The sequence below is a fragment of the Lontra canadensis genome, unplaced genomic scaffold (assembly GCF_010015895.1).
Source record: "Lontra canadensis isolate GAN:19392208 unplaced genomic scaffold, GSC_riverotter_1.0 scaffold23, whole genome shotgun sequence".
Classification (NCBI taxonomy): Eukaryota; Metazoa; Chordata; class Mammalia; order Carnivora; family Mustelidae; genus Lontra; species Lontra canadensis.
Window position 1 is genome coordinate 1,741,949 of NW_022631017.1, and position 16,717 is coordinate 1,758,665.

General features: G+C 34.6%; 1 protein-coding gene across 1 annotated transcript in view; it reads right to left on the reverse strand.

Annotated features, from left to right (window-relative positions):
- CD2AP (CD2 associated protein) overlaps window positions 1-16,717 on the reverse strand; it is a 137,004-nt gene that overhangs the window by 69,117 nt on the left and 51,170 nt on the right. The window contains exons 3-5 of the mRNA XM_032861979.1: window positions 16,028-16,181; window positions 10,383-10,483; window positions 7,232-7,352 (exon numbers count right to left, since the gene is read on the reverse strand). Coding sequence (XP_032717870.1) covers window positions 7,232-7,352; window positions 10,383-10,483; window positions 16,028-16,181 — 376 coding nt within the window. The remainder of the gene's footprint in view (window positions 1-7,231; window positions 7,353-10,382; window positions 10,484-16,027; window positions 16,182-16,717) is intronic.

Here is a 16,717-nt window from a genome sequence, read left to right on the forward strand (position 1 = left end):
AACTGGTCTGCTTATTAATACTTTATCATGTCACTATTCAAAATGATTAACTCCACATTTTTTTAAAGAGGAAAATTAAAGGAAAGAATGGGTAAAGAAGTAAAAATAAAACAGCTGGTAAGAAAGAACTAATACCAACTATGCTTCAAAATTTGCCAGGTATTATGCCAAGTTCTTTCTCTCTATATATAATCTGAAAAATGAGGGCCTGCTTTATGAGGTATTGATTTAAAAAAGGACACTAGGGGTGCCTGGGTGGCTCAGTCGTTAAGCATCTGCCTTAGGCTCAGGTCATGATCCCAGGGTGCTGGGATGGAGCCCCGAGTCAGGCTTCCTGCTTAGTGGGGAAGCCTGCTTCTCCTTCTCCCACTTCCCCTGCTTGTATTCCTTCTCTCGCTCTCTGTCAAATACATAATATTTAAAAAATAAAATAAAATAATTTTAAAAAGGACACTAGACAGAAGCTGACTAAAGACAAGCTTTTAAAGGAATCAATTACTTGTTTCTTTAATTCACATAGTTTAAGGTAGAGCCTTAGAGAAATTTAGAACCTTAAAAAGTTCACTGCAAAGTTAAGGAGAAAAAATACATACAGCAGAAGAGCATTAGAAATGGGAGGCAAATTAAAAACAGAAATTTGCATCTTCCAGAAGGCCATCATCATTCATACTAAATATCCATGAAGTTAGTTGTTCTTTTCATTAGTTTTTAGCATATGTACAGGGCTAAGAAGACACTGAAGCTCCTCTGAAAGGCCAATGAGCTTTAAATACAGGATTCTTAAAAGAGGATCCATGGTAGTGTATGTGGTAGATTGCATTAATATTCACACTTAGTGCCCTACCTTGTAGGAAAGTTACATATCCCTACTCTGTTTCACTCAGGCATAGCCTTGACAGTCCAATACAATATTAGCGGAAGCAATATGTGCAGATTTGGAGCAGAAGCTTTATAAGCCATGTTCCTTTTTCCCTAACTCTGTGTCTAAGCCATGTGTCAAAAAGGAGACTCTAGGGGCTCCTGGGTGGCTCTGGCGATAAGTATCTGCCTTCGGCTCGGGTCATGATCCCAGGACCCTGGGATCAAGCCCCAAATCCAGCTCCCTGCTCAGCAGGAAGCCTGCTTCTCCCTCTCCCACTCCCTTGCTTGTGTTCCCTCCCTCGCTGTGTCTCTGTCAAATAAATAAATTAATAAAAAAAAAAAATCTTCAAAAAAAAAAAAAAAAAAAAAAGGAGGCTCTATCAGTCTAAGTCCCTAACTGACTCCGTCTTTGTTTTAAGCCACCATGATTTTCAGGTTGTTGTCACTGGAGCCTATCCTGAACAACATAATATGTTACATTTTATTTAAGAAAGAAGGAAATATTCAAATAAATAGATGTTTTTGTGGGTACCTGCATGTTTTTGTGGGTACCTTGCTGGGAAAACAGCAAGAAAGTACAAATTCTTGGTCATTTGCATGGATGGAGACAAGTATTATAATGTATATCTTTTTACATACTGACAACTTTTGAACCAATATATTATCTAGTCATATATATGAACTATGTACCACATGAACTATTTGTAAAATTTTACTCATTATTATGTGCACTTTTCAGAGTATACAGCTTTCATCTGCTTCTCAAAGATGTATATGAACCAAGAAACATGAAAAAAAGCAATATTCTAGCCCTCCCTATAATCAAGATGGAACATCAAATTAGGAATACAATAGTTACCACAAATGCTAAATGATCAAGCCCCTAATCTGAAAAGCACAGTGCTCCACGCAAGTAGGTTAACCAACCATAGCAGAGATTGATTCATTTACTCTCCCTAGGAATAACCCATACCATTCCCTTATGCTCCAGAAAACAGATGACATAATCAACTGTATGAGGGCTATATATAAATTATGATTATCATATATAAATTATGAAAATTTTTTTTACACTATCCCTCCCCAAAGTGTTGGTCCAAAAAAAGAGGCACATAAATGACATGAAAGAAAATGTAATACTCTGAAATAAAAATTAAACAGATCATAAGTTATTCATTTTTTGGATCATACCTATAGTAAGCAGTAAGCAAACAAAGTCTCTGTAACAGCTGACAGTCTATTGGAGAGGAAAAACAGAAACATATAAATAGCCACAGGTGCCATGATAAAAGTCTGCACAGACTGGTCAAATGAACTTCAGCAAGGGTGTTATGGCCGACCACTCAATGGGGAAAGGACTCTCTGTAACAGCATTACCACAGGTCTTAAGATAAATATTAACCTTGCTTCAAGTTTATGCATTTATTGCTTGCTGATTTAAATCCCTTGATCTGCAGCAGAACTTAACTTTCTTTGAAATCTGGAGATAATTGACCTTGAGGACTAAAGGACCAGACTTTCCCAGAAGAGAAGGCCTGACTGCATTTGAAAACAGCTGCCACTGATACAAGTCTATTCCGGGACATGTCAACATCCGGTTACACTGCCTAGGAGGAGCCCATTTAAAACTCTCCAGCTTCACCTGGAAAGTGAAGATGGTCCTTGAGACATGAGTCCACTATCTTCCCAGGTTGCCAGCTTCCAGAATAAAGCAACCTTTCCTTTCCCACCATCACCTGTCCTTTGAGTATTGATTTTTCTAGCAGCAAGCAACCAAACCTGAGCTTGGAACCAGTTCTCTATCTGATAACATCCTTAACAAATGCTGCTAGGAAAATTGTATATCCACACATAAAACAATGCATTGGACCCTTGTACTAAATCATACACAAAAATTTACTCAAAATGAATTAACAACCTAGACAAAACCCCAAAAATTATACAATTCTTAGAAGAAAACACAGGGAGAGTTTTATTAGCATTGGATTTGGCAATGATTTCTTAAATATGATACTAAAAGCACAAGCAACAAAAGAAAAAAATAGACAAAAGAGGCTACCTATATGAAAAATTTTTCTACATCAAAGGAACAATTAACAGAATGGGAGAAAATACCTGCACATCATATATCTGATAAGGGATTAATATCCATAACATATAAGGAATTACTACAACTACAAAAGGAAAAAAAACACACACACACCTGTCTGAAAAATAGACAACTTGAACAGATACTCCTCCCAAGACGATATACAAATGGCCAACAAGCATATGAAAAGGGGCACCTGGATAGCTCAGTCCTTAAGCCACTGCCTTCAGCTCAGGTCATCATCCCAGGGTCCTGGGATGGACCCAGTGGGCTCCCTGCTCAGCAGGAAGCCTGTTTCTTCCTCTCCCTCTCCCCCACTGCCTCTGTGTCAAATAAATAAACAAAATCTTTAAAAAAAAAAAAAGGCATATGAAAAGATGCTCAAGAGCACTAATCATTAGAGAAATCAAAATCCAAATCACAATGAGATATTTATATCCATCAGGACAGCTAATATTAAAAACGAAAAAAATAAAAACAGAAAACAAGTGTGTTTGCTGAAGACATGGAGAAATTTGAACCCTTTACACTATTGGTGAAGTATAAAATAGTGCAAACACTATGGAAAATAATATGGCATTTCCTTAAAAAGTTAAAAATGGAACTAGCATATAATCTAGCAATCCCACTTCTGGGTATATATCCAAATGGAAAACAAGGTCTCAAATGAATGTATGCCTGTGTTTTAACAGCCCGTGTTTTACTCACAACTGCCAAGAGGGGGAAACAACTCAAACATCCATGAATGGATGAATGGCTACACAAAATGCAGTACATACAAATAACAGAATATTATTCAATTTGAGAGATTCTGTCACATACCGTAACATAAACAAACTTTGAAAACATTATGTTAATTGAAATAAGCCTGTCTCAAAAAGAAAATATTGTATGATTTCATTTATATGAGGTATCTAAAGTAGTCAAATTCACAGAAACAGAAAGTGGAATGGTGGTTCAAGGGGCAAGGAATGAGGAGTTACTTAATGGATATGGAGTTCTGATTTTTTGAAATGAAAAAATTCTGGAGAGCTGCATGGCAATGTGAATATACATAACACGACTGAACTATGCAAAGAAAATGGTTAAGATGGTAATTCTATATAATGTTTTTTATAAAAATTGACCATTTTTCAAAAAAAAGCTTGTATCAGGGTGCCTGGGTGGCTCAGTGAGTTAAAGCCTCTGCCTGAAGCTCAGGTCATGATCCCGGGGTTCTGGGATTGAGCCCCGCATCGGGCTCTCTGCTCACCGGGGAGCCTGGTTCTCCCTCTCCTGCCTCTCTGCCTACTTGTGATCTCTGTATGTCAAAAAAAAAAAAAAATCTTTAAAAAAAAAAAAAAAAAAGCTTATATAGAGGAAAACAAGGGGAAGAACAATTAGAAGAAAAAGAACAGAAGTTTAGAAAATAACACCTTCTAAAATAGTTGTAGTCAGAGCTGCAGATTATATTTGTTTCCTGGGATATTTCTGAAAAAGATGAAAACGTACAAATAATTCTTTTAAGTGACAGACAACGTATTCTGTTTCGAACTGTTCTCCACCAGCACCTCTTATACTCAGACCATTTTAATCCATACTGAAATGTACTAATTTGAGTTCATACTTGTTTTATCCCTCAGAGGCCTGGACCTTGAGCTTCTGGACTACAGAGGGGATTCTGTGCCCTCACAAAACCAATCTAGCACTTAGCACATAGAAGGCTTAAGAAATATTCACTAATTAAACTGTCATCTACTGCTTCCTAAGGTCATTTATTTTAATGCTAAAAATAAGATTAGAGTTAAAACTACTCACCAGATTGATTCATACCTTCACTCTATTGCCTATTATTACTAAAATTTATTCTAAAACCCTTTCCTGAAAATTCCCTTAAAAGTAAAGTAAACTCTACTATTTATTTCATTCATCTCTATGGCTAATGGGTTTACAGACAAAATCACTGCAGACTAGAATGTACCCTGTGGTATTAAACTAGAATTAGAGATACCAGTAGAAATAGGCAGGTAGGTAGAGAAATGGATGATAGGTAAAGAGATACAGGAGTGCGCGTGTATGTGGGCATGTGTGTACACGTGTAAGCATTCCATTTTATCTACTAAGAGTACCTAGAAGCAATATCACCCCAGGATCAAGGAGCACACTTCTACGCAGATCTCACTGCCTAACTACTATATTTCTCTAAAAGAAATCATCTTTGCCTGAATAAGTAGCTGATTTGAGGTGAAGTAGGGAAAGTAGAACATGAGCCTGGAACATCTTGTTCAACAAAATAAAGTGATCAAACAATGAAGAAGACCCCTGTCCAGAGGACACAGCAATGCAAACTGATCCATAATGAGAAAAAAGCAGACCTACGATCACCTGAAACCAGAGGCAGAAAAAGAGATGTGGACAGCTCAAGGAATGAGGAATATTTGGGGGATGATGCAAATGTCTTGTACATTCATTGTGGCAGCGGTTTTCATAGATGCATTCATCTGTCAAACTCATACTAAGTATTTTAAATAGGCAGATTATATATAAATGTCCAATAAAGTTGGCTTTTGAAAAAAATCACAGAAACTTAATTTGAAGGAGCTTTCATGGGCCAAATCTGGTGATATCAAAATAAATAAGAATACCAGATTAACACCCAGTGAATAAATTAGAACCCACTGGTGAGTTTGTTTGATAAATAAACAAACTGAACAGAAAGAAAAGTTCTTTAGAGAAGAATGTCAATTATGTAGTCTCAAAGTATCTTCCCACAAGACAACTATAAAGGAAACAATGGTACACTTACACTGCAGCACAGCTTTAACCAAGTAATCAAATTGAACATCACCAAAAAGAGAGCACACAGACATCATGTGCCTCCTGATACAATGCAATGTGTAACCCTGTTAATAAAATACGACCTGAAACTAATCATGAAGAACCTAAAGAAAGCCCAAACTGGGATCCATTATATAAAATATCAGTATAAACCCTTCAAAATTGTCAAGAAAAACAAAGCAAGACTGGGAAACTATCCTAAAGAAACTTGGGAAATAAATTCCCTGCATGGTCTTGTCCAGAACTGGGAGGAAAAAACCAGCTATACAAAGCATATACTAAAACACTTAAATCCATATGTCAACTATGAATTAAATAATATTGTCAATATTAAATACTGACAATATTTAATGTCTTCATTTTGAAAATACACTGAACCTCACTACACGTATTTTTCCATACAGAAAAAGATCTACTTTAACCTGCATTATCACTTGTGAATTTAATTTCTCTTTAAAAAAAAAAAAAAAAAAAAAAAGGGGCGCCTGGGTGGCTCAGTAAATTCAGTGTCAGACTCCTGGTTTTAGCTCAGGTCATCATCTCAGGGTTGTGAGACAGAACCCACATCAGGCTCTACACTTAGTGAAGAGACTGCTTGAAATTCTCTCTCCCTCCCCCACTGCTCACTCACACATTCTCTGTCTCTCTTTAAAATAATTAAATAGACCTTTAAAAAAAAATAAATAAATTCCACAGCAATTCCTAAAAATAAAATAAATTTAGCTTTGGGATAAAATGTACTCAATCATACTTTTTTTTTTTAAAAGCAATTTTTTTTTTAAGATTTTATTTATTTCTTTGACAGAAAGAGAGAAAGAGATCACAAGTAGACAGGCAGAGAGATTGGGAGGAAGCAGGTTCCCTGCTGAGCAGAGAGCCCAATGCGGCACTCGATCCCAGGACCTTGAGATCATGACCTGAGGCAAAGGCAGAGGCTTAACCCACTCAGCCACTCAGGCACCCCTGTTCTCAATCATACTTTTAAATGGTGAACAATTTCAAGATGTATTTGTGGGTGAGCCTACAAATGAGGGCAACCACAATATATTAAATGACATTCTGGCTGCACAAAAAATGTAATTTATTATCTGAATATGAACAAAAATAAAAGCAAGTTTTTTTTAATTTCTAAAATCTCTGAAGTAGTTGGGACATTTGCAAAGTCAAATCAAAACATTATATTAGTATATCTTAAGTGGAAAGAAATCAGATAATGTAAGTAGTATAATTCATAATCAGCATACTAAACATTTACTTAGGGTTGAAACAGACATCAGAGAAGGAAACATATTAAATTATTTGCCTAGATATTTAGTTCATTTTAAGTCCCTGTCATAAGCTGCTTTTTAAAAGCAGAAAAACAGAAGCTCATAGTTCAACAAGAACAGTCTGAAAAAATACCAAGTAAAAACTAGATAATACATAATTTTATTTAAATCTATTCAAATTTTTTAAATAATCTACCTGAATCCTCCTGGGCTTCATGAGTTTCACCATCATCTGTTACCTCTAATTCTTTCACAAAATTTGAGGGAAACAGTCCCAACTTGTTGTTCAGGGTTCCACTCCACCAGCCTTCTTCTACCTGAAAGAGTTCACAACTCAAAAATAATAAAAAGTTCTCTTAAGTAAAATCTTCCTGCTATGGGAAAATTAAGCTATATAAGTAAATGAGCACGAAGTTAGTGATGCAAAATAATCCTTCTAAATCTGTAAGAAAATAATGGTGAAAAATTATTTTAAGTAGATTAAATCTAAGTTGATTAGATTTATCATATATAGGATTAGTCATATCAGTAGCACTTAACAACATTTCCAATGAGAATTTGTATCAACTGCAATCCACCATGTAAGTAATTTTTATAAAAATATCAGATAACCAAGAAAAAGATATTAATAGCTGGAAGCAGAGAGCTCTCTTGTAGAATGTTATTCTTTTAAACACCACTGAGCCTCAATTTGAAGCCTAATTACTTCAATATTTGTAATATATTTCATATATTATTAAATATATGAAAATTGAGAGTTGGAAGAAGTTTGATGAATGTAAGAATATAACTTCCCAAATGCCCATATAATTATAAGACTTTTACTTAATCAGTGAATCTTAACACAAGTAAGAAAAAGAATCCCTTATTTTTAAAACCCAGAAGCTAGGCTCTTCTAAACACTTGCCCCACCTCAACCAGAAATATCCCTGGGAACCAAACTCTCTAGAAAAATATTTACATTCACTAATAACAAGGTTACTAATTATCATGGTTATTTAATACTATTTAATAACTGTTTTAGAATGTGTAATTTTTGCTAAGGACACTAAAAGGTCTTAATAGGTAAGAGTAAACTATTCACTGTCAACAGCAAAACATGAAATACTGCTGCTAGGGAAGGCTCTTTACTTAGTTTAAAATATGTTTTAAATGTTTTTCACCTCAGAATTACAAGGCAAATTTTAATAAGTTATTCATCCAACAGGCACTCACTATATATAAGCCATGGTGTTAACTGCTGTGAAAAACTGGATTTGCATATGAGAAATCTATTTTCTTTAGACTGTTTCACTCAAGGGCAAACACTACGCAGATATTACAATATAATGTAAGAGGTGCTACAACAAAAGTATAAACAAAATGCTGTAAGAGCACAAAAGAAGGGTTTAAAAATTTAAAAAAAAAAAAAGGCTCCCCTAAATAAATGACAAAAAAAGCTGGATATTAAAGGCTGAATAAGAGTTTACTAGGTACAAACCAATTTAAAAATATGGTGACATAAAAACAAAGGACTTATTACTGGAATATATACAGCTGAAATACAAGATGGCTAGAACACAAGCTGTTTGAGGGAGAAACAGAAGGCAGTAAGACTGAAGAGTTTAGAAATTTTTTAGCAGACTTAAGGAGACACCAAAGGTTTCAGAGTTCTTCAAACTACGGTGATGGAGATATACAGACCAAACTCTAACAGATACAACTGAGAAAAACATCAGGAAACTTAATTGTCTTTACCTGCAATCCCAAATTGGCAGCAATAGAGTAGTTAGGGTAAATAATGTTACAATTCCTATAAATTAAGGAATTCTTAAGAGGCAGGATAGTACAGCAGTAAAGAACAAAGACTCAAACTATGTGGATTCAGATTCCAGCTCCCCTGCATCCCATGCATATGGACTTGGGGAAAAATGGCTGAAACAAGATCTCCTATCCCACATGATTATCTACAAGGTAATCTTGACATTCCACCAACAGGTGGTCTTTGCCCCCACTGCCTTCAATATCACTGCCTTTTAACATGCTTGTACCCAACGAAATGTGGTGAAAATGACACTATCACTTCCAAGGGCAGATTATAAAAGGCTATTACCATGTTTGCTGAAATGTTTACACTAAGAGCCCTGAAATGCCATGCAATAAGTCAATTATCTTGGGGCTCCACACAGTGAGAAAGTAAGTCAAATGGAGAGGCTACCTAGTAGGTATCCACAGGCAGTCTTCGAGCCTTCTAGGTACCCAATCATGTCAGTAAAGGAGCTTTCCCATGATTCCAGCAGCACCCAAACTGCATCTTTCCAGTTGAGACCTCCAGACATCATGGAAAAGAGGCACAAGCCATCCAACCGTGCCCTATCTGAATTCTTGACTCATGTAACCCATGAACCTAGTAAAATTGTTGTTCTTGGCTACAAAGTTTGGGTCATAATGTTATGCAGCAACAGTAACTAGAACAGCCAATCACTTATCTTCCATGACTCCATCTCTTCATATATAAAATGGATATAAAAATTCCTGTCTCCTTAGGTTGTTAAAAAATTTAAAGAAAGTAGTAAATGTGAAACACTTAGCATAATGCTTCAGGCATACAGCCTCAATAAACATTAACTATTATTATTGCCCCTCGGTGGAAATAAAACAGAATTGTCTCATATATATACATTGGAATTTAATATGAGCATTAAGTTATGAATTATATTACATGATGTTATGACATAAAATCAATCCCTAGAACTATATCTGATATCAAAACATATACTTTGAAAATGGGATCTTTGGCTGACAAATAAAAATTTTAATATTCTTTTAATAGTAAAAGAAGAGATATGAAAAATTGTATCTACCATATTTTATAATCTCATTCTAAGATATTAAAATGTAGGAAAAGTGTATTTTGGTTCACATTTCAATGTGACAATTCAAATAAGGCAAAGCTTTCAAAAAGATTCTGTTTTTGTATCCCTTTGCTATGCAGAAGGTACAACTGCTTCTCTTTTACTGTTTTGGGCCTAAAGTGAATTCAGAATTGAAATGTTTATTTTTATTCTTAGCTACTTAGATTACATTAATCTTTAGCTTAAAAATTTTTATTCCTAAAGTCAACACATATATAGTACACAAATACCAGGTGTAGTAAGCTGAGTAAAGCTTTATTCCAACAGATAAGACAACCTTATATTAAGACATTAAAGATCTGTTTTAAAACCTGTATCTTAAAATTTTTATAAAATACAATGAAACTGACAAAAAAAGTCTAATGAAAAATTAATATTCTTACAAAGCAGTTTTCTAATACCCAGAGCATTAATTGCAATTGCTACTTTATCTCTAGAACATGTTTTCCTTACCTCTTCACTAATATCAATAATATCCCCCACTTTCAGCTCCAGTTCATCCTCATTTTGTGGAATGTACTCAAAGAGAACTTTACACTGACGCTTCTTAGTCTCTGAAAGAAATAACATAGTAAAAAATGAGGTTAACAAAGACCATTAAAACAAACAATAGCACCTTTATTTACACACCATATTTATTGCCACTGAATTCATATATACAAATAAAAACAGAACATGTAAGCATTCTAAGCAACTAACCACAATCCGTTCTGGTTGGCTTTTCACCTTGCCTCATATTATACGTGCCAAAATAAATTCAAACCAAATACAAATAAGGTATAAGGTTCCCAGCCATGAAATCTATTTATGTATCTAATCCCACCACTTAGACCAAAGTAAAATAACAAATGCCAATTTTGAGATTAAAAATATCAACAATAAAAGACACTGTTGGCACAAAAAATTTTTTCACAGATAAGCTGTCTTCCAAGCCAGTAATTTTCAGACTACTTCCTGATCAAAGTCTGGAAATACTCAAAATGCACTATTGTAAGAGTGTCTGTGTTGAAAAGACACAAAATGAACAAATCCAAAATACACCTTATATTCTTCAAGAGTTCTATTTTCTGACAGATAAAAACCAAACTCACCTAGTTAAAGACAACAATTTTAAGTTTTCAAACAAGTTTCACTTATTTAGGTAAGTGACAATCATTTATAACCACACAGGCTTGTGGTTATAACTTCTTTCAAACTCTTGAGTTGAGAACTCAGATTCACTCCCATCTTTAAAACCAAATCATTAAAGCACCTATGGGTAGATGATCAGGTATAACTGATTCAAGGATAACTTCTTTCTATTCAAAGTACATTCCTCAGACCAGCAGCATCATGCCAAAGCTTCAGAGAAATGCAGTATCTCAGGCTCCACCTTGGACCAACAACCTGCTTTGGACTGAATTGTGTCCTTGACTATACTGCAAGGTAGGGCCTTTGGGGACATATTCACGGTTAAATAACATCATAAAAGTGGAGCCCTAATCCCCACTCACACTTAATTGTGCACATGTGCATGTGGGCATACACACACGAAGGCCATGTGAGGATACAGAGAAAAGGCAGCTATCTGCAAGGCTGGAAGAGGCCTCACCAGAATCCAACTCTGATAGCACCTTGATTATAGAATTCTAACCTCTAGAACCATGAGAAAATACATTTGTGTTGTTTAACCCATCTAGTCTGGAGTATTTTGTTATAGTAGTAGCAGGCTGCATTAGAATCTACAGTTTAAGATTCCCTAGATGATTCTCAATCTTGTACTCAATGATGTAATTACACTGATTTCTAATTGCTTGAAAATAAATCTTTCTTTCTAAGATTTAAATATACTGTTTTGGGGGCACGTGGGTGGCTCAGAAGGTTAAGCGTCTACCAAATCCTTTACTACCTGTAAATACCATGTACCTGCTAGTCTCCATGGGTCTTAAAGGCAGCAATTCTACCCATAATGTCATAATCCCCAATCTTCATGTGAATGAGATGTCTTACCTAAGAAAGGCTTAAGATATACCTCGCTTGACAACCCACTACAGAACTGCCCCTTATTTTCATCAGAGCTACATACTTTATACATTTCTAATATGGTTCGTAATAGTATAAACACTAATAATAATTACATTTATTGAGCACTTCTTCTAATATTTATTTGATGTGCTGATACCTCTAAAAACCTATGACGTATTACTATCACCACTGTTTTACAGTAACTTGATGTTTTCCTGTTAGACTGACAAGTTTTTAATCATAATCCATACCCAGTTTTATTTGGCAGATCTGATTGCCCACATTAACACTGTTTTAATGGTTTTCAAATTCACAGATATTAAAGCATTCAGGATATCAATGTTGAAAACTTTAAAAAAAAACTGTTAAAAAATATTTTGTATTTTTTGGAAAAAAAAACAAATTCTGTAAAATTTTAGACTCAGTAAAGTTACCTCCTATTTTTCCTACTAAAACAGAAAATCCTAAGTTTTCAAATGGAGATCCATTAAGGATAGCAAATATTTTCATGGTTCTGAAAACCAGACCTAAATATTCAGATTTTAAAAAAAAAAACCTCTTAAATTACAGAACCATTTGTCATTTAAGATTATGATTTTCAATTTCCCCAAGAGTATACCACATTCAGAAGTTGGGAAGATGAATGCTAAAATTTCACAAACAGCAGCAAAAGGATTCATGATCCATTCTGGTTCCATTTAGTTCCAGAAATTACATCTTCATGTTTTACTGCAGCATTTAAATTTTTCTAATGTCAAGATTTTTTGGTCAATTTCTTTCTCCAATAAGCAAAGAAAATAATCAAATGCTAAAAACAGAGTCACTGCTATAAGCTTGAATCATACGTAAATTTTTTTCTTACACTCAGCAATAAAAAATCTCATACTGCTTAGACCATTAACTGAAAGATTCACACTTTCAAAGATTCTAGCTATACTGCTGATATACTGTTTGATTAAAACAATCAAAATCTTAGAAGATATTATCATCCACCATCATAAGAAGCTAGGTGATTAGGAATGAGGTTTCATGTCTACAATATACTTTCAACTGATTCAGTTAAAAAATGTGTATATATATAATATGTGTGTGTGTATATATATATGTATATATATATATATACAGATATAAAGACAACATGAAAAATGTTAACAACAAACTGAAAGCATTTAAAATATTCATTGCACAATTATTCCTTCAACTTTTCTTTAAGATTTATAGAAAACAGGAAGTTAGAATACCCTACCCCATTCATTTGAGAAGCTGCAGCTGTAGAGGAGTCAGTTCAGAATCTTTTTCCCCTTTTGAGTCAAAATATTTTATTATTAGAGAGCAGAGCCTGAGCTAATAGGCCCCTATTTTTTTTAAAGTATGCTGTAAAAATGTATAGTCAGTGACCATATTTTGACAGTATTCTGAATTTTCACTATTTTCTTTAGCACTGACTCAAAATCAGCAGGCATACTATTTGCTAACAACTGTTTTCTAGAAATGAAGCACTGAAGACTGGGCATTCTGGTCAACTAATTTTTCATGCAGCAACATCAATTCTGTAGCAACTACTACTAGTGATCTATCAGTATCAATTTCAATGTATTTTTTACATTCAACATAATTATTAACTAGATAAAAAATACTTCTGTGACAGTTTCCACTAATAAGAATTACAAAGTTACAAAAACTGATGTCTTCCCTCCAGCACAGTAAGAGTAGATTCACATCTGGCATCAGTTTTTTCCAAATGCAAAGTTGAAGTATCTACTAATATTCCACACTGAATGGAATCCAGAATTGGGCTGCTGGAAGATGTCAATTATTTACTAAGTAATTTTACTCTACAACATTATCTCTGTTCCTGATTTTATAAGGGTCTCAGCAGCAATGTGATCGTACCAGTTTTTGCTATGAGATGTGCAAATTTTTCTCTTCTATAACTTTAGCAACTTATAGTAATAGTCCTGGAAAACATTATTCTGTGCTCACTCTTAAAAAATACCTGTTTGTTTTAACACAGGTATTATGGTTAACTTACACACAAAAGCAAAGTTTCAATGGCTTTATGACTAGACTTCATGAAAAAGCCAAAACTTTTTTGGCTTGGGAGACTAGAGAAAAATCGCTAACATGCCTAGTTTCCAGATATTTAATCATAGTATGTAACTGAAACTCTCTTAAGGTGCTTAAACAAAATTCAATACACACGCAGATTCACTTGTCTTGGTATAGAGAGATTAGTGAACATTCACACTGCAGTGACTGTATTATCAACTTTTAAAACAGTTTTTATTATGTATAAGTAATACTGGATAGTAGTATCCACTATTACTTAATATTACAATATACCACCTTTTGAATAGCTGGTATATTTTGTGAATTAAGGATACGATACAAACAATAACAAAAAAAGTCATATTTTAAAAAAAAAAAGCATTGGCTTGCTTTTCCTGGAAAATCAGTCTGAAAGCAAAAACAACCTGCATCCTGTTTTACATGTTAGCTAGCTGCAAATGACCAATTTAGTCTTTGCAGCACATGCACTTAAAAGCAAGTTATGGAAGATCCTCAGGAAAAAGTCTAAGCCTCCAGGCACCACTACATAATGGTTTTTTCCTTTTACAAGAAAAAGAATAATGAAGGTAAAATTTAAGAGTGTCGTTTCCTATCAGGAGACAAAATGAATAAAATAATCCTAACACTGAAGTCCTTTGTCTGGTCTCTACTTAAGAAAATTATCCCTTTATAGCTCAGTAAAACTAAAGAAAGTGGTACATGGATTTTATAATAGACAGAGGTCATAGATAACTCTCCAGTGGGCCTAAAAATTCTCCTGTGTACAAATTTCCCTACAGAGCCTCACCTGTAGGATATGGAATACTCTCAGTAATCTGTCCCCCACCCCCGCCGTCTCTAAAACGCAGTCTGAGCGTCCAGAACAATTAAAATTATTGCAACTGTTCGCCTTCAGCAGCAGTCTGAAAGCAGTATGGGTAGTATCTAAATATTGCCTGCGCGATGCGTTTACTGGGAAACAACAGAGAATCCTTTCATTGGTCTGCCTTACTGTCCTGAAATTTTTTTTGATTTTTATGAAAATCTGTTTTTATCTTATGAAAATAATCAAAGGATGACAGAACCCAGAAAGTGAAGGTTTCCCCCAAACTTGACGGACCGTAGCACAGAAGTAGCAAGATATAAGGAGACTCTATAAAAATCATAAATAGTCTTATATTTGTAAAATGTATATAAACATAATTTCTTTACTACAGACTACTTGGTACCACAAGGGACTTACAGACCACAATATCAAAGAGACTGATCTAAGATAAATGTGGTTAAATACTCATAAGCTACTTATTAACTCAAATTAATCACAGTTATCAGTATTCAATGTCTCAACGGGCTTCAGGTCTTACTATGTTAAAAAACAATCTGCTTCCATAAATACTGTATTTTGTACATGTTTAATGTTTAAGCTTTTTGAAAAACAGCAATACCACGTGTCTTTTTTAGCACTTTCTCACCAGCAGCAAAATAAAACTCAAGAGATTAAATGATCAAAGGTCATAAGATGGATTCAAACTCATGTCTGATTTCAAATGTGGTGCTCTCCCTCTAATGCTAAAATGTTCTACCATGTTTATAAAGTACTAAATACCTGAAAGGACTGTGCTGGGCCAATCACCTTGGGAAACTGATCATCTATGTTCAGAGATCTAACCAATGAAGAAAACATACTATCAAAATGCACACATCTATACTACTTAAAGATGAGTAGGCATCTTGGCATAAAATAAACTTTATGATATAAATGGTTTTAAAATAAATTTAAGGCAAAGAATCAACTATTCAACGGCTAATAGAAAAACAAAGCCTCATATTTTAATTTCTAATTCCTATAAATAACTGTCAGCAGGTCATGCTCAATTATTGTATGAAGAATGACTACAAGCACCAATAACTAGTAACACATAAATATGTAGGAAGTTTCTACAGTCCGCTGCAAAAGGTTAAGCTAACTTTCCTTAACATAACTTATGAATAGTTATAAAACATCCTTTATTTTGATTTAAACAGGAAAGAAATTATTTACGTACTCTTCTTCATGTTTTTGGTTTGTGGATGTGGTTGAATTCCTCCAGCTGGAAGTCCATAGGTGCTAATTCGTTGTACAAGACTTGCCACATTCCCATGTCTTTCCCGTTTAATGGGCAAACTGTCGTCCTTAGATTCTGTCTCTCTCTTAATTTCCTATAAAAGAGGAAATGAGCAAATAAGCAAATTAAGCTGTATTTTATTAAATTAAATCTTCAAATATAAAATACCAAAAAATATGTATAGTGATTATTATATACAACATGACATCAAATTTTTCTCTGCCCACACATACCCAAAGAATGCAACACACTTTGGTAACAGTGACTCATGAGTTTAAGTCTTACCAGAACTGGAGACACAGTTAAAGAAAGATAGGCTGAAACACCCCCTCCACCCCAAGATACAAAGAAACTCTGAGATATATAAAGAATGAAACAAACAATAATTCTAAATCAGGGTGGGCAAACTTTTTCTATAAAGGGCCAAATAGCAAAATATTTTAGAATTTGTTGGCCATAAAATCTCTAACAGAGGGGCACCTGGGTGGCCCAGTGGGTTAAAGCCTCTGCCTTCAGCTCAGATCATGATCCCAGGGTCCTGGGATTGAGCCCCGTGTCGAGCTCCCTGCTTAGTGGGAAGCGTGCTTCCCCCTCTCTCTCTGCCTATTTGCGATCTCTGCCAAATAAATA